Source organism: Lepisosteus platostomus, chromosome 28 (assembly GCF_059453375.1).
Source record: "Lepisosteus platostomus isolate fLepPlt1 chromosome 28, fLepPlt1.hap1, whole genome shotgun sequence".
In the NCBI taxonomy this organism is placed as follows: domain Eukaryota; kingdom Metazoa; phylum Chordata; class Actinopteri; order Semionotiformes; family Lepisosteidae; genus Lepisosteus; species Lepisosteus platostomus.
The window spans coordinates 6,312,949-6,330,525 of NC_142638.1; the positions used below are offsets into that span (position 1 = coordinate 6,312,949).

Here is a 17,577-nt window from a genome sequence, read left to right on the forward strand (position 1 = left end):
GGGGGTGCTGCAGACCCCCCGGCCCAGTCGACAGCACGACAACCTGGGGGTGCTGCAGACCCCCCGGCCCAGTCGACAGCACGACAACCTGGGGGTGCTGCAGACCCCCCGGCCCGGACACAGGGCAGCTCCTACACGATCTGGGGGTGCTGCAGACCCCCCAGTGTCGACACAGGGCAGCTCCTACACAATCTGGGGGTGCTGCAGACCCCCCAGTGTCGACACAGGGCAGCTCCTACACGATCTGGGGGTGCTGCAGACCCCCCAGTCTGGACACAGGGCAGCTCCTACACGATCTGGGGGTACTGCAGACCCCCCAGTCTGGACACAGGGCAGCTCCTACACGATCTGGGTGTGCTGCAGACCCCCCGGCCCGGACACAGGGCAGCTCCTACACGATCTGGGGGTGCTGCAGACCCCCCAGTCTGGACACAGGGCAGCTCCTACACGATCTGGGTGTGCTGCAGACCCCCCAGTGTCGACATAGGCAGCTCCTACACAATCTGGGGGTGCTGCAGACCCCCCAGTCTGGACACAGGGCAGCTCCTACACGATCTGGGGGTTCTGCAGACCCCCCAGTGTCGACATAGGCAGCTCCTACACAATCTGGGGGTGCTGCAGACCCCCCAGTGTCGACACAGGGCAGCTCCTACACAATCTGGGGGTGCTGCAGACCCCCCAGTGTCGACGCAGGGCAGCTCCTACACAATCTGGGGGTACTGCAGACCCCCCAGTGTCGACACAGGGCAGCTCCTACACAATCTGGGGGTGCTGCAGACCCCCCAGTGTCGACGCAGGGCAGCTCCTACACAATCTGGGGGTACTGCAGACCCCCCAGTGTCGACACAGGGCAGCTCCTACACAATCACGGACTGCTGTATTTTTGATCACACTGCTGACCCTCTCGCAAACATCTGAAGGTGGGAGCCTCAGATAGAACAAGGTTTGAGGTGGGTAACTGAGGAAAGATCCTCCTGAATTCTGAGTGCAATCAAATGTACTGCACAGCTGCGTAAATGTATTAAAGCCAAAATCCTTGTCCAATTAGCACTACCTTGTACATACCAAACCTGAACGGATTACGCTTTTGCCTGAGCTAAATCAGGCAAATAAAAAGGTCATTTGAGACCATTACACAATGTACACATTGTTAGCTCCTCAGTACAGGAGCGTGCGTGGGGAATTGTCATCATAAGCAGTTACCTGCCTTGGGCGTTTAGGGGGCCAGGGAGCTGAAATTAGCTTGGTTCCCTGTTCTGGGAGCCCTGAGAATTACTCGGGATGTGGTTATGGAAGGTGGGAGTGAGGGTGTTCTTTCATTTGTTGGTCGAAAGCGCCTCCTTCTGGTAGTACTGCGTTAAAGCGAGCGCTGTACTGTGTGGCCGGGGGGTCGTCAATGATGTGAATTAGTGTGCTGTAGGTAGCAGTTAAGAGTCCGCTAGGATACTGCATTATCAGCGCAGTTCCATAACCTTTTTGAAACCCTTTGACCACTCTTAGACGGATTGGGTCGTCCTCTTGATCTTTACAGCGCATGGAGTTTATAAGTTAGTTTCAACGCTGTTGCGTGCCAGCGGGTGAAGTCGTAGTATCCTGCATTTAGTTCAGGTTGGGAGCTGCGTCAGCGTGCGCAGTCTGCAAAGGAACACGTAATAGGCTTCTTCCAATTCTGCAGCTCAAGAAGGCCTCACAGCCGAAACGTTGTGTCTTCTCTCTTCTCTTTTCAGCGGGGAATGAACCTATCACTTGTTCCTTTGCAGATACGCATCCTGACGCAGCTCCCCACCTGACCTACTTCAACCTACTCCTGCTGCGACCCACTATGCCTTCCTCTAAATCCTTTTCTAGATCTCTTCGTCATCCCTCCTCCTCCTCCCTGGGCTGCATGCCCCTCTCTCTCACTAAACCAGCTTTCCGTCTCTTCACAGCGGTCTGTTCCAAGACCATGCTTTCTAACCGCCTCCTACTCCTGTACAGATGTCGTCGTTATAATATAAATTATAATTCCTAAAGGACTTCACGTCAAATTTAACCCTTTTTCTTTTGACTCCGGTAATACTCGGGAGACTTTTACAACCTTATCCTGCATTTTGCTAGACGATCTCGGGCACCTCCTGGAGGGGTCATTGCGACACTGCATAGTTTTATTGGAACGGGGGGGGGGGTTAGGTACGTTTGTGTTCACACTATGCAAGGGTAAACAAGCGAATTAAACTGGGAATTTAATTCTAGTTTTGTTCAGGGCGGAAAAGCCAGGTAAGTGGACTGGACCTCTAAGGGAAATTCCTATTTCTGTCATACAGTAAACACAGGCGCTGAACTTCATTCATTTAATGCGATTCTCCCGTCGGCCACCAATAACAGGTATTAATAGATTTCAAGCTTTGCGCTGCAATAAAATCAAATTTGTTTCTAGATACCGTACTGCGTTTTATTCTGGATATAAATGTTTTTAAAAGCGATAACCGCATAAATCTTTGGGGGGCAAAAAAAAAAGAGGGGGCACCCGGATTTGAACCGGGGACCTCTTGATCTGCAGTCAAATGCTCTACCACTGAGCTATACCCCCGCTCCTACGTAGAGGGCTGTCTTCTCTCTCTATTTAAAGCCGCAGCAATGAAATGCGATCTCGGAAGATTATCGTAAGGATTTGATATCAAAACGCCATCTTCGTAAATATTAAACTCTCCTGGAGCTGACTGAATATATTGTCTTAGCTCTACCTGAAACGTACATTACTGATCCTCAATATTTTCAGTTCAGGGCATGCATAGCGACCGGTACCTTGTCTGTGGCTATAAACACTGTTAACTGTTTTTTTTTTTCCCCCTAAAACTGGTGTTGAATTTTAAATTTAAACCACATAATCAAAGCCGTTCCACATGCTTTGAATGCAACGTCATCCTGTCCTTGGTGTGAATGAAGAGGCGCAGCGTGGCCACAAGGCGGCGCTTCGAACAAAGGGGAAAGACGCCCTTGCCGACAGCACCTCGGATCTTTGAGGAAGACGCAAATTTCACTCGCTACTTCGTGATCAAAACGAATATGCACTTTTTTTTCGCCGCTTCAGGTGGAAGGAAAAAAAATCACCCTCTGTGTTTGAGAACGGGTACTCTAGAGGTCTTAGCCGGAAGGCTGACTGTGTATTTTCAACAAAAACAAAAAAAAGAGGGACGCTTATTCTTAAAAGGATGTCTGTGAGCAGCCCTTGGAAGACCGCGGCGCCCATCTGGGTCTTCAGCAGGCTGGCGAGACGCGTTACCGCCCCTTCCTGCAAACCCCCCCCCCCAAAAAAAAACACACCAAATGCGTTCGCCCGCTCCAGGCGCGCCCCTGGCCTGCGTGCCCGCGCTTCGAGCCTGCTCTGAAAGATTTATGCCGACGGACCCCGGGCAGAGGGAGGCAGGAGCGTCTTCTCTTTATATGCGGGACGCTTACGGGTCTGTCTTACAGGACGAAAAGAACACGCCCTGGGGGACCGACAGCCAAAATCACCCCGTGCTTTTTTTTTTGTCAGAAAAAAAAAAATCCTTCTTGTATGTGTGTGTTTTTAAGTGCACATGGGCGCGCTCCCGCGGGCCCGGCCCCCTCCTCCTCGGGACCGCGCAGCGCCCTTGAGCTGCGCTCGCTCCCGCCGTCTCGGCTTGTTCGCTGACAGCCAGCGGTGCGAGAACACGCCAGCGACAGCCCCGTCCCTCCCGGCGTGGACATACAGCTGCCCCGCAGGACGACCAGCCAGTCCCACGCCCGTGGCTTCAGCCCGACGCAGTCGTCGTTTCGGGTTTATTTTTCTATTTTGTTTACTTTTTCTTTCATTTGGCAGCGCCGCCAGGGTATCCCCCCTCACCCTCCCCAGCCAATATGAATCCGTCGTGCAGCAGATGTAACAAGGTGGTGTACCCGACTGAGAAAGTGAATTGTCTGGACAAGGTAAGGGACACGACAGACCCGCCGTTCCTCCCCTGCGGTGTGTGCCGTACGTGCTTCAGAAAATAAACTAGCGCCCCTCTTCGAGCAGGGGGGATCCTTTGCGATTTCGGCTGGGGGAAAGCGGGAAGCGGGCACCGGGCACCGGGCGAGCCAGACTGGGATGTGCAGGGAAGCAAACCGCGTCAAAGTGGGATTTTAGGAAAAGTTGGGCGAAGTCGGTCGCTGCGGTGCCGGGCGGCAGTGTCCGTGCGTGGGGGGGGGCGCCGCTCTGTTCCGCCCCGGGCTCGCTCGGTCCCGGGGTCCGGCGTTCAGACGCCTTTTTCCGCCCGGGCAGCCTGCCTGCCTGCCGGGGCTCGCCCGTGGACCGTGTGCGGGGACAACTGCGTGGGGGTGGTCGCGGAACACGCAGGGAGCCCCCGCCCCCCCCCAGGCGCCTGCCACAGCGACTGTAAAGGGCAGGCGAGCTGAAACAGGAACCATTTTGTAGGAGACAGAGGGGGGGGGGGAGTTGAGAAGTAACCGTTTGTTGGTCCGCTTCCTGTTCTGAGAAAGTGAGGACGCGGTGTAGCGCAGAGGCCTGGTCTGGTGCGGTCCCACAGCCTACCTGCGGAGTGGATTTAACAGCCTGTGGGTTCATGGAAAAAACAAACCAAAAAAAGGATTTCATGACACCACCCCCCCACACACACACATATATAGTTTCAAGAAGCATGGTTCAACTACAGCTGGGTTTATTTTCTGTGTGTATAGATCTAATAACTCGCTGTGGGTACGCGCCCCACCCCCGCCGGTGTGTGGAGATGTTTTTCACGGCCAGGTGGGTCGCGCGTCCCCGGGACGGTTTCTCAGCCCGTGTCCGTGTTGGCACTCCGGGTGTGGGTGCCTCTCCGTCACCCTGTCTGTAGGGTCGCGGGCTACGAGTGAGCCCACTGGCTCCAGAGCTGCGTAATGTGTGTTACCTGCTCGCTCTTGTGTATGCGTCTTGTTGTGTTGTTGTTTTACTTCAGACGGGAGGTGTGCGTGGGAGATTGCTAAAAGGCGCGTTGGAATTTAAAAGTTTAAAGAAGTTGAATTCTTACTGGGACACTCGTCCCAGAGGGCGCTCCCCCCCAAGTCCATGGGTGTGTATTTGGGGGTCATGCCTGTGCGAGAGGCGAACAGACACCGGTGCCCAGCGGGGATCTGTCTCGGTGAAACTCCCCCGCAGATGATGGAAACACCCAGCTGGTTTCCTGGTGTTATCACGCTGCCGGGGCTGGGTTTTGTAAGAATGAAACTGGTTCTGCACAGGTACCCGGGCGGCTGGTTCCGATCTCCACTCGCCCGCTGTGTTTCTAAGGCGTTTCTTTCACTGTCCTTCCGAAAGCCTTTTCCTCCCCCCCTTCGGTCTTCAAAACGGCTATGTCGTTTTTAAGCTACCACCCCGGATACTATTCGCTTTAGTTTGCCTTTCGGGGATCTAGAGGGCTTAACAGTGAAAGCGTTTGTACTGTATGTGGGTCGTTATTACTTTCGGTCCGTAGCTTTTACCTGACCGAAACGATCTCTGTGTCTGGCTCTGCGGGCGTGTGTGTGAGAGAGAGAGGTGCTTATTTACAGGTTTAGCAGGCGGTGTTCGAAAGGGGGTGTCAATGTGTCTCAGAGGACACTAAAATTCAATTACCCATTAACGAGGAGTCGATAGCATGTGTATTAAAAGCGCTTTAGTTCATAGTCCCTGGGGACGCGAGAGGCGGGGAGGGTTGGAGGACGGGGGCCGCGGACGCGCTCTTGGTGCTCCACAGAGCCAGGTGACGGGTTCCTGTGTGCGCGCACGTTCAGGTGTGTGCGCGACGTGCCGCTGAACGTGCTCGCTGATCGCTTCCGCAATGGCCCGCGCTGGTTTACCGTTTGCTCCGATGGGCCGTGCGCACGCCTTTCACCACACACACACACAACGTGGAGCGAAAGCAAAGTCTTCTCAAGGTCGCTTTAATGGGGCTTAGCTAACGTTGTAGTCTCCATCTTTGGAGACCCATTTTTTTTAAAAAAAATATAGAAATCGTTACGAAACAGGATGTGTGCTCATGGTGTGCAGAGACCGTGCTCTGCCAAGCATGACAAATGCAAGCAACACCCACCGAGGCTGTACTGAATAACGGCTCACATCACCATCAGTGTACAGCGTCCGTGAGTGTATGTAAACCCGGGAGCGTTTCATCCCAGCGCGGTGGCTCTCTCAACCTCAGGGTCCGGGGTTCACTCCCGGGCTCCTCCTGGGCGGAGCCTGCACGGGCTCCAGGCGTGTGTGTGTGTGTGTGTGTGGTATTGTGTCCAGCTGCTCCCGTTCTCCGGCCTGCTTTGCACTACCCCTGCCTCGGACTTGTGCCCCTCTGCTCCCTGTGTCTGCGAGGCAGGCTGCAGCTGGCCTGGACCCTCGTGGGCAAGCAGCCTACGGAGAGTGGACAGACCCTTTACACTGCTAACGTACAGCTTTTGACACGGAGTCGAACAAGTCCACACAGTTATCGATAGGGCAGGAAGGATCAGCACTGCTGCCTCACAGCTGGGCCCTGTGTTCAGGTCCTGGGGTGCTGTCTGTGTGGAGTTTGTATGTTCTCCCTGTGTTTGCATGGGTTTCCTCTAGGTGCTCCTCCTCCGGGTGATTATGTGGAATTGACTCCATTCTTAGCTCAATGTTTCCAGGTTCTGCACCCAAGGCTTCAGTGTAGGCAGAGAGAATATCGGTGAATATCCTCTTTCTCTGTGCTTGTCTGCGTCAGGCCATGCGTGTTGCACAAATGGCCAGTGTTCTTGATGCTGGTGTGTTTGTGTGTGCTCTGTTTTGTGTGTGGTGTGCGGTCAGGACGCTGTGTTTTAATGTGCCAGTGGTTATGTAATTATATATTTATGCTGGTGCATACTGTTCTGTATTTAGGGAGATAGCTACATCAGAAATGGGCTCAGCTGAAATGGAACATGTGCATCCGAGCGTGATTGAGTAGCCTGAGTGCAGATAGGGTCATGCTCCAGAGCACATGAAAGGTGGAAAAAGAGCAGGCTCTCTCTCTACGACAGCCTCCCTGCTCCTGTGCTCCTGTGTGTGAGCGTGTGTCCAAGTCACGGAGCATGTACTGCGTGTGTCGCTGTCGGCCGTCCGGTCTGCGCCCCGGGCCCCAGGTCAGCCCCGCCGCCGGCCTGCGGAGCGGTACGCGGACCCTGTGTGTCTGGGCACGGTGCACGCCAGCTGTGTGGTCTCCGTCTGGGTCTGTGTTTGCGTGCATCTCTCTCCGCCTGTCTGCTAGTCTGGGAGATGGTGCCAGCCATATTGTCTCCCCCCCCACATGTGCTGCTGTTGATGGAGTGTTTTTTGGAAAAGCACGGCACCTCCTGGGAGGAAGGCCAAGAGAATCCCTGCTTTTTGCCAGAGTGTTTGTCTGACAAGCTGTGCGTCGGGTCGGGGGAGACGGGCGGGCAGGCCGGCCCGCGTGGGGCCTGGGGTGCAGTGTTCGGCCGCGGAGCGTGTCGGGGTGCGCCGTGGCTGACCCAGCCCGTCTGTGTGTGCCGGGGGTCCTGCGCAGCATCCCCAAACCCTCCGTCGGCATTTAAACAGAGCGACGGCCGACGAAGCCAACAAAAGCTAGTTCAGGAAAACGAACACAAGCATCAGTATGTCCTTGTGGAGAGGAACAGCTGTGCAGTTGTACAACAGTTATGGATACGTGTTTTATACCGATACAGTGCTTTCAGGAAATATTATATATGTCATTTTGCATGGAGAAGGCAGCTCGGTGAGGCTGTGGTCAGCACTGCTGCCTTGTAGCACTGGGACTCTGGGTTCAAGCCCAGACCTAGGGTGCTGTCCGTGTGGAGTATGCATGTTCTCCCCATGTCTGTGGGGGTTTCCTTTGGCCGCTCTGGTTTTCTCCTGCAGTCCGAAGCCATGCTGGCGGGTTACTTGTCTTCTGGGAGAATCGGCCCTGCTGTGCGTGCGTGCATGCGCCCTGTGGTGGACTGGCATCTCATCCTGCCTCGAGCCCGTTGCTCGCTGGGATAGGCTCCGTCTCCCCCATGACCCTGAACTGGAAGAAGCCGTTGGATGATGGACGGATTGCGTGTGTGAAGGCGTTTCAGAGTCAGTCCCATGTCGTGAATGGATTGTCTTCAGCGGGCTCAGTGTGGAAGCCTGCGCTCGGGTCCGAGTGGCGTGCGAGCCCTCCGCGGGGTCTAGACCACCTTCATCCTGAGACAGTGTCGGCCTGGAGCGTGTCCCCAAACCAGGACCCTCGGGGCCTGCCCTGCTCCATGAGGAAACTGACCTTTTCATAGGGCTGCACCCAATAGGGGAATGTGCCTTTGTGACTCAGGTGTGAACGTCCTTATTTGTATCACATGCTGGCCCTGTTAATGTTTTGTGTAAATTTGCAAATAACTGTCTGCAGCCGCTCAGGTTTGTTCTGTGCGATATGACACTGCAAGGCGCGCGGGCTGTCCTCAGCTCTGCGCTGTGCTCGAGAGGGACTTGGTGGTTTGAGCCTGGCCTGCCAGTTCCATGCTCCTTCCCTGCCTTTGGGACTGGCACTGTGGCATGTTGCATCGGATGGCGCAGGGCTGTCCAGTGCACGGCAGCGCCCACCTATTGGAGCACCCTCACTCCTCTGCCCTTACCTGCCCTCTTCCTGCCGCCCAGCTGGGTGGAATTCCACAGCGCAGTTCTGGGAACACCGACCGGCCCCAGCGCGCGCTTCTCTGCAGTTCGAGATCTGTGCTAGAGATCTGTTCCGAATAGCACCTTGGCACTTATCCAGCTTTTCTTTGCAAGAGTGTGTGGCTCAGCCATGTGAATGAATAAAACAGGCTTCAGTCAGGAGCTTGTGGATCAAACACATGGCCTTTCAGGGTGTGTCCTTGAAAACTGGAGAGCAGCCCTACAGTGCCATTAAGCCTTTGTTTCACAGTCCTGCTCTCACTAATAAATAGGTTTTCCTTCCAGCTGGGTGCTCTATTCAATTGACCCCCCCAAACTGAGCTAGCGAGTTGCTTCATTAGCCATTTTTCCTCCAATCTGAGCTGCAAAATCAGTTAAAGAAGTCGCTTCTAAACCTGAAGTTCTGTTCTGTAGCTGGGCTTTGATCAAGCCAGTGCTAGACTGGCTTAATTGATGTTTAATTGCGCGTTTGATCTTTGGCTTAATTAAGTCCTGGTGTGGATGATCATTGAAATGAGTTGAGGATTAGTCGGAACGAAGCATGCCAAGCATGTCTCTGTACACCAAGGACCGTGGGGTCCTGGTTCCGACTCTACGGCCATGTGACTTAAACCACCTTCTTGCAGTCCCTTTAAGCTTGGTAGAATACTCTGGTCGTTAAGCTACCAAACATCATAATGTAAGAAAGGTTACAAACCCAGAAGAGGCTATTCATCTCGTCGGTCCCGTTTGGTAGTTCTGAATTGATCCAAGGATCTCATCCAGCTCGTGCAAATCCACACTCCCACCACTCTTTGTGTAAAGAAGTGTCTCTTCTATCGTGTCCTGATAGAAGGATCCACCCAGCTCTTGAGGGAAGCCAGGATATTGGCTTCAACAACATGGCTGGGCAGCCTGTTGCACCCTTGGAAAAACAAGGGGTTTTGGGTTGGCTGGCTCCTCTCACTTCCTCAGATCTGTGTGCTGTGGCTCCTGGTTTTGCCAAAGCCAGTACGAGCCCCTACAGACACAAAGACCAGACCCAGCCCCCACCCTGCTCTGCAGTGTAACCGGGACAGAAGCATTTATTTCCTCTGCTGTGTGAGCTGCAAGATAGTTGTCTCATGCTCTGCACAGCTGTTTTTTTTTTTGTGGTTGTCTTCATGGCACGGTGGTTTTCCCTGCATGAATATCACAGATAATTAAGCTAATAAAGACATGTTGAATGAACAGAGTCTGTCTTCAGTGTACGCCTTAATCGCGTTCCTCTAGGTGTGGAAATGGTTGCATTTGTGGTCTTATCCTAGCAGAAATACATCACTGTGGGTGTTACTTCTTTTTGTTTTGCAGCAGGTTTGGTTTTTTTTCAAGCAGGACAGAGAGCCCCTGATTATCTTAAGAGACTGGCACCAGAATTGAGTTCCTTAAAGTTGTTGGTTACTTTATTTTTAAGCCGTTTTGGGTACGTTCTGTGTGGACAGACTAGGAAACCCTGAACAATCCGTAACCCTTCTGCTTAATTGTCACAGCTCTTGCAAAGAGGCAGTGGCTTGCAAAAGAAACAGAACGACGGGGTGAAGTGGCGCAAACGACTATGCAACACCCATCCCTGTTATTCAGCTTGAGATTCTCTGCGCTCTCGGTAGGCGTGTGAATCCTGACGCGCCGTGTGGGAGCTGCTCAGATTGCCCTGAACCTCCCAGCGCTGTCTCGCTGTCAGTCAGGAGCTGTTGTATGAGGGGTGATGGTTGCCGGGTGGGTGTCTGAGATGGGGGTGCAGGAAGAGTTGGGGGGTGGCAGTTCTGGGCTGCAGCAGCGGGCGGGTCTATGCAGAGAGCACATGGGGGGACAGCGATGTGTCGGGGCTCACGGGCGAGCTGAGGACACATGCTGCGCATCAGACATGAACACGCTGGCTGGCCATCAGCTCTGTGAGCGCAGGCGCTGCACGGTTTATCTCACTGAAGCTGGACTTCCCCGTTAAACACGCCTACATTTCCCTCAGCTGAGCTTTGTTCAGCTTCTGCAGATAAGGAAAGGCTTGTGGTATCTCCCGTGAGTGGTACACTGTAGGTCCATTCAAATATAATGGGAAGATAAAATGCAAAGACCACACAAAAGATGATTTTAAGGTTTTTCATGCATCACATTTACATTTTCACACATTTAGAGTATTGTAACTAAAGCAAGACAGATATGCAAGAAAGGTTCATCCAGCTTGTTTGGTTGCTAGTAGTCTCATCCAGCCATTTCTTGAAAGAAGCTTGGCTATCGGCTATGGCAACGTGGCTGGGGGATCTGTTCCACCCCCCCACCCCCCTTTGCATAAAGAAGTATCTGCTGTTTACACTGTTCTTTCAATTAGGTGTCCCCTTGTGTCCTCTGGATCATGTTTGGCTGTCATTTCTGACTATAGTAAAACAGTCAATGAATCAAAATGGAGGGAGAGAAAACGACCCTGTTTTTGTTTAACAGTGCTTTTTTTCAGTGAAAAGAAGTGCTTCCAGCTCACTGCTCTTAACCACAAACAAAAATCCATTACTGCACTACATAAACACCCCAGGCAGGTGGGACCACATCAAACCAGCCAGGCTACAAGACACTACTGCTCTGGATGCTGTCCAGACAACGACACTCAGGTGAAATGGGGATGTCCTATACTGACTGGCTAAGAGATTCTTAAAACTCCTGAGCTGAGGACTGAAAATCCTTAAAGAATTTGACACGGTCAACTGACTGGCAGTTTTGCACTTTTTGTCTCCTCTTATTTTAGCACTAAATAAAATTTGGCTCAAAAATCCTATCCTGTCGCTTTCTGCTCCACAGTGCTTCTCGCCATTCTGTAGAAGCCAAATCACAAGTCATCTAATTGGTACTCTTAATAATAATTGCTCACACTTATACAGCACTTTTCTGGACACTCCACTCAAAGCACTTTACAGGGAAGGATGATCCCCTCCACCACCACTAGTGTGTATCCCCACCTGACGGCAACTGTAGTGGCCAGAACACTCCCCACACACCAGCTCTCAGTGAGGAGGAGAGCAGAGTGGTGAAGCCAGTTCAGAGATGGGGATTATTAGGAGGCCATGATTGGTAAAGGCCAGGGGGGAAATTTGGCCAGGATGTAACGCTGGGGTTACACCCCTACTCTTTCCCAGAAACACCCTGGGATTTTTAATGACCACAGAGAGTCAGGACCTCAGTTTAATATCTCATCTGAAGGATGGCACCTTCTTACAGTATTCTCACTATACTGGGGCATTAGGACCTGCACAGACCACAGGGTGAGCGCCCCCTACTGGCCCCACTAACACCTCTTCCAGCAGCAAGCTTAGTTTTCCCCAGGAGGTCTCCCATCCAGGTTCCGGCCAGGCTCACACCTGCTGAGCTTCAGTGGGCTGCCAGCCGGGAGCTGCAGGGCGATATGGCTGCTGGCTAATTGACTTGAGACACTGGGCCTCAGTAACGTCAGAAGCCCCCCATGACGTGTGTTTGCACAGTTGTGGGTGTGTGTGTGCCTCTCTCAGTCCAGTGGCTGCTCCAGGAGCTGACGGGTACCTGTCTGGGGCAGAAGGTGATGATATATTTGTCATCCACAAAACTGGAGTGGGAAGAATGCATGAGTGGTGCTCAAGTGGAGTGGGAAGGCTTTGAGCATGCTTAACTTGGTCATTAACAGCCTTTTGAGTCCAACTGAGAGAGAGGAAGCAAAGGTTTTATGAAAGGGAAAGTAAAACTTTGCAAGGAGAAAGAGGCGTGTTCTTGTCATGAAGTGCCCTGAGTTCTCAGAAGGGCCTGGATCTGTATTTCTGCGTGTAGGTGTGTACTGTCCTCCAGAGTCCTGTGTCGCAGGGTTGACTAGTTAAGCTCTGCCAAGTCTTGATTTTCAGGTCTCGGTCTTGCGAGAAGTTAGATGCCTCAAGGCAGACTCACGGATTTATGTGAGCTGGGGGGGGGGATGACAGCAGCTGACGGGTCACCTCGCCCTGTCCCGGGTGAGAGAGAGGTCACACCTGACACTCGAACCCCGCTGGACCCGACAGGCTGCTCTCTGACCCCCCACCCGGCTTTCCTTCGTACGAGCAGCGCCATGTGTTGCCACTCAGACCAAATGGGCAGATGAGCAAAACTTTAAACGCGCAAATGGGCATCCAGCGGAAAACGCTGCCTGGCGTCGTTTCGTCCGAGACGCATCTGCTCTCTGATGGGAGTTGTTTTGGGGGAGAAGGGATACTTGGGCATGTTTGAGGGGCCCTGCCGCAAGTTAGCATAAAGTCCAACCCCAGCAGCGCCGGGATTATCCCCAACTCCCGAACAGCCGAGCATGGAATCCAAGGACAGTCTGCAGCACCGCTGGGCTGTTGGAACAGCGGTGCGACGCACATCGCCAAATATTTTTACCCTGACAGCAGCGGCAATCATGACTCATCCGAGGATCAGCCTTTCCCATACTGAAAGTGTTTTTGTGTTGTATTGGTTGTGTGTATCTTTTGTCTGTTTTGCGACAGTGAAGCCCAGGAAGTTCTGCTTTGGCGCAGGTCTGCTTCATTTACGCTTCTTCCAGTTGCTTTTATGTGTGCCCCTCAGTCTCTTTTACCTCACTGATACTGGGGTCTGCAAAGACTGCTCTTCTCCCTGTCTCTCCAGTCTCTCCCCTGCCCTCCTGTCTCACACTGGATATTTCCCCAGCCCTAGCCCTGCCAAAAGTGTGCTCAAATGCAATGCTGCTCAGAGCTGTGAGCTGCAGCTTGCAGAAGGAATGACCCCGCGGTGCTCAGTCTGTAGCAGACGTGCCTTAGTGTCCTGCTGGCTTCTCTGGCTTGTGGCACATCTGATTGCAGCTCTCAAGAAAAATGCACTTGCCTGTAATTAGTTCATCCACAATTGCATCATTGATCACAGTGTTTAAATGGCTATAAAACTACGAGTTGCAGCACGGGGAGAATTTTAGAGGTCCTTACTTGATGCCAGTCGTTTGGCCCCAAGGGTTTTTTAAATGGATGTCTTGTCAATAATAACGTTGACAGACTCTCGAGTGGCTTGGTGATGTCACTGAGAGATGCAGTGATGTCACAACGCTCCTGCCAGATGTTGGAGGACTCGCAGCACATCGAATGACAGCCTGCTGTATGTGTAGGAGCGTCGGAGAAGTAAACGTGTCTTTCTCTCCTGCATAGTACAGGAGCTGCAGCCAGAAAGCGGAGTCCTAAAAACCAGTTGGCTCTTCCAGATTGAATCGGTGTATGCTTCTTTTTTAAAAATTGGCCCAGTTCCTAATTTCATAACAAGGAACTGACATGCAATGAGTACAGATTGTTTTGAGTGTTTCGGCTTTTCAGAATAACAGTGATTGCTTACTACACTGTAGCACTGGCATCTGTGTGCTCACACTCGCAGGTCTGAACGCAGCTCATTCATTTTCAGCATGTGGCTTAGGATTCAGAATTCACAGCACACGGCGCGCGTCATAAACAGCTCTGCGGGGCGAGGGCCTGGTAGCTGTACAGACACAAACACTGTGACTCAGCTGAGCTGCTCACAGACTCGCAGGTGTGTTTGCCAGCTCTCTCTAAGCGACCCTGGGGAGCTGCCCTGCTGGAATTAGGGGCATTCCAGCGACAGAAGTGAGACTCCTATTGCACGGCATTTGGATCCATTTTAGGATTTCCAGGTGGCGCCAGGGGTTGGAAGTTTCAGGATTGACTTATGTGGACTGTGTTTGCACATGGCGCGTGAGGAGTTGAATATTATTAAAACGGTGGCTATACATGGCTCCTTCTTTGTGCCAGCTACATAGATCACGTTTGCTCCATCTCATCCCTGTGACCCCAGCGCCTGGCCTTGCTGGTGAATGTTGGGAAACCGAGGGCTGGTGACTTAAACGCAGCGATTCCCAGATGAGCTCTTTTAATTCCATCAGGTGACCTGTCTCCCCGAGACGTGTGCGTGCGTGCGTGCGTGCGTGCGTGCGTGCGTGCGTGCGTGTGTGCGCGTGGCAGGAGGCTCTGCAGCTGGAAGCACAGCGGGTTTCGGACCTGCTGGCCGCCGGCACGTGTGTGATCCTGGTGTGATCCTGGTGTGGACTCTCTGTAAGGCTCTTGGGTGTGGGCGGCGGGTAGACTTCCTGCAGAGATCCTCAGGTTGGCCCGCGTCTGCAGTCTTCCCCACACCGGGAAGTGCTCATGCCGGTCTGGGAGATGGGAAAAGCCCAGTTTCTTCCCGGTGTTATGATAAGGGCTTGCATAGCAAGGTGCAGGAGAGGGGTTTCTCCTGTCTCAAGAGCACGGTGCGCCACTGATGGGCTGCAGAGCCCTGCGCAACGCCCAATTCCTTCCCCCTCGCGAGTCTCCCCGACCGTCTGCAGTGACCAGTCCTTTCAGAGCCAGGAAGGCTTGTTGTAGCAGAACACAAACCAGGGGATTGTGCCGGACACACACACACACACATATGGATGCGCACCAAGCAAACGCCACAGCCCAGCCTGGTTCCCATCCAAGATCAATATTTGTTCAGGAAGCTGTAGATCAAAGTTCAGCCCCGATGCCTCACACGTAAGCCCCCGGCAGCCTTTAATTTATAGGTGTGTGGAGGGTTCCCATCTGCGTGACCTTTGAAAGGGTGCGTTTGAAAGCCAAGACGCGATGTGCTTTCAGCAGAGCTGCGCTGCCTGCGTCTGTTCACCAGCAGCGAAGCATTGTGGTTCCGTGGCTGAACTCGGCGTTCGGCTCGCTGCGGTGCTCGGCCTGGCTTTGTTCTTTGTTCCTGCTCTAGCTGGGATTTTCTGGCGGCTCGTTAGCTATCCCAGACCACGCAACACGCCACTGCTCTTCAGACATTCGGCGGCCTGGTTTCGCAGCCGATGTTGCAGGAAGTGCGAAGGGGAAGTGGATCGGAGGCGGTCAGTAATCTGAAGCCCGCCGAGGAGGCCCCCTCTCTCCCCGGCAGGCTCCGGGTTCAGTTCGTTTCCAATAAAAGGCGGATCCGAAACCGCAGCAGAGCTTTCCATAGAGCACACATGGAGATACTGGCTTGTTAAAATCAGACACCGCCGCCGCCAAAAAATACACGTGCGGTGCACTTCTCCTCTCTTCGTCGGAGCTCGGAACGCAGAAGTCTGCGTCGGGCCCTGCGTGGTGTCAGAGCTGCCCGAGCAGGGTACGTTGGTGCTCACTTCTCTACTCCTGTGATGTTCGTTGGCATTTCGTTATCTCTGCTTTTGTTTCACAAAGAGAGAGAGAGCTGGATCAGATCAAAACAGGCAGGGACACAGGGAGAGTGAAGTCACTCCCCTCCAACTCCGGCACAACCTTCTGCGTTATCTCTGTCGTCTGACCCATGCTGCCGTGAGGACCTGGTCTGTCACCCTTTGCAGCTCAAGAGCTATAAACCAGCTCGCTGCTCCAGGGCCAGCGCCTGCAGCAGGTCAGGCTGCAATGGAAGTCGGTGCCGTCTCCCCACCCCCTTCTCAGCAATCCTTGGCTGTGTAGAAGAGGTGGTGGATCTAAACCAGTGCTCCTTTGTCAGATTCCCTTGAAGTCCCCTGCCGACACCTGCAGTGTAGCGGGATCAAAAAATTCGGATTTTATGGGGGGTTAAATTAACAGTCCACACATGAGGGACTGGCAGCCTGCCCTGCAACCACTGAGGCCTAACTCCTGTCCGTCTCTGCTTCGGGCCCTGACACTGCTCACACACAGACATCTCCCCTCCAGCCTCTCTCAAAGCCGGGGGCCAATCTTGGGGAGACTGGAGAGAGCACAGCCCCCTGAAGGCCTCTGAGAGAGAGTAGGAGACTGTGGTGCTGTGTCTCGGTAGGTCTGCCGGCAGTGTGTGTGTTTCCAGTTGTGGAGGCGATGTAATGCGTACAGGTGTTGTGTTGTATCTTGTCACAGGGGCCAGGAGTGCGGAACAGTGGCTAAGGGCACAGGGCTCCCTGGTTGGGAGGGTTGTGGGTTTAAATCCCACAGTTGCTATACCAGACATCAAGGAACAAGATTGCTCCAGCAAAATCAACTTGTAAAAGATGTGATAGGAAACATAAAAAAAAAATTTGACCACTTACAAATGCAGCAAATTCAGAAATTTAAAATGAATATGTTTTGTTGCAGGTGCACTTGGAATATTATTGAATAGAGGTACATTCCTCACGCTGTTTCTCATGAGCTGTATTCTACTGTGAGGGCTAGTAGAGGGCTTGACCACTGCTGGACTCGGCACAAGCTGTCCACCGGGGACACGTGCTTTGCACCAGGTTACTGGTTCTGTCCCATTCCTCTCACACAGCCCAGACAAGCACGTGCCTGTTCACTGGGCTCTGAGCTCCAGGCTCCTGCACTCCTGAGCTTATGGCACCAGACGTTCAACAGGGCTCAAGTCTGCCAAGCAGGGCAGCTCATCTCACAAGAAGGACGGTGTTACATGTGTGGAAAACATAGCACACGTGTATGTGTGCAGTTCTGTTAGCATGTAACTGCAGGGAGAACAGCAAGCAAGCTCCCTTTCCTTCACACAACCCACTGGTCGAAGCTCCAATGCGTGTAAGAGCTGGAACAAACAGTTCAAATGAAACTGAAGTCAAGGCAGGGCATGATGGTATAACTGAGGGCTCGGCTGCATCACAAACCAGCAGGCTGTGGGTCACCAGGACCTCTGCCTTAGGGCAATGCAGCGAGCTCCTCAGTGGGTGCGAGCAGGTGCTTTAGAACACGGGTCCCCAAGCCTGGTCCCTTCATCACCAGTGCTAATTAGCGCCGCTAACGAGTCTCAGTCAGGATGATGCCACAGGAGCAGCCTGGGTGTGCGGCTCTGCTGGCATGTTGGCTCATCCTGCTGTGACTGCAGGAAGGGCAGCGAGGACTGCTGTTCTGTGTAAGGCGGTAACCTGCTAAAATGTGCTCCATCCGGCCTCTTGTAGCCAGCATCAGTAATTATCAGTAATTCTCAATGAGCTGTAGCATTCTTTGTCCTCCTGCTGTACA

At 53.1% G+C, this 17,577-nt stretch overlaps 1 protein-coding gene and 1 non-coding gene across 2 annotated transcripts in view; one reads left to right on the top strand and one right to left on the bottom strand.

Annotated features, from left to right (window-relative positions):
• Positions 1 to 2,497: 2,497 nt before the first annotated feature.
• On the bottom strand, positions 2,498 to 2,569 carry trnac-gca (transfer RNA cysteine (anticodon GCA)). The gene has a single exon. It is a non-coding gene; the product is annotated as a tRNA-Cys (tRNA).
• A 797-nt stretch (positions 2,570 to 3,366) lies between these two features.
• lasp1 (LIM and SH3 protein 1) overlaps positions 3,367 to 17,577 on the top strand; it is a 36,773-nt gene continuing 22,562 nt past the window's right edge. Inside the window, exon 1 of the mRNA XM_088623190.1 lies at positions 3,367 to 3,930. Coding sequence (XP_088479316.1) covers positions 3,862 to 3,930 — 69 coding nt within the window. The 5' untranslated portion in view covers positions 3,367 to 3,861. The remainder of the gene's footprint in view (positions 3,931 to 17,577) is intronic.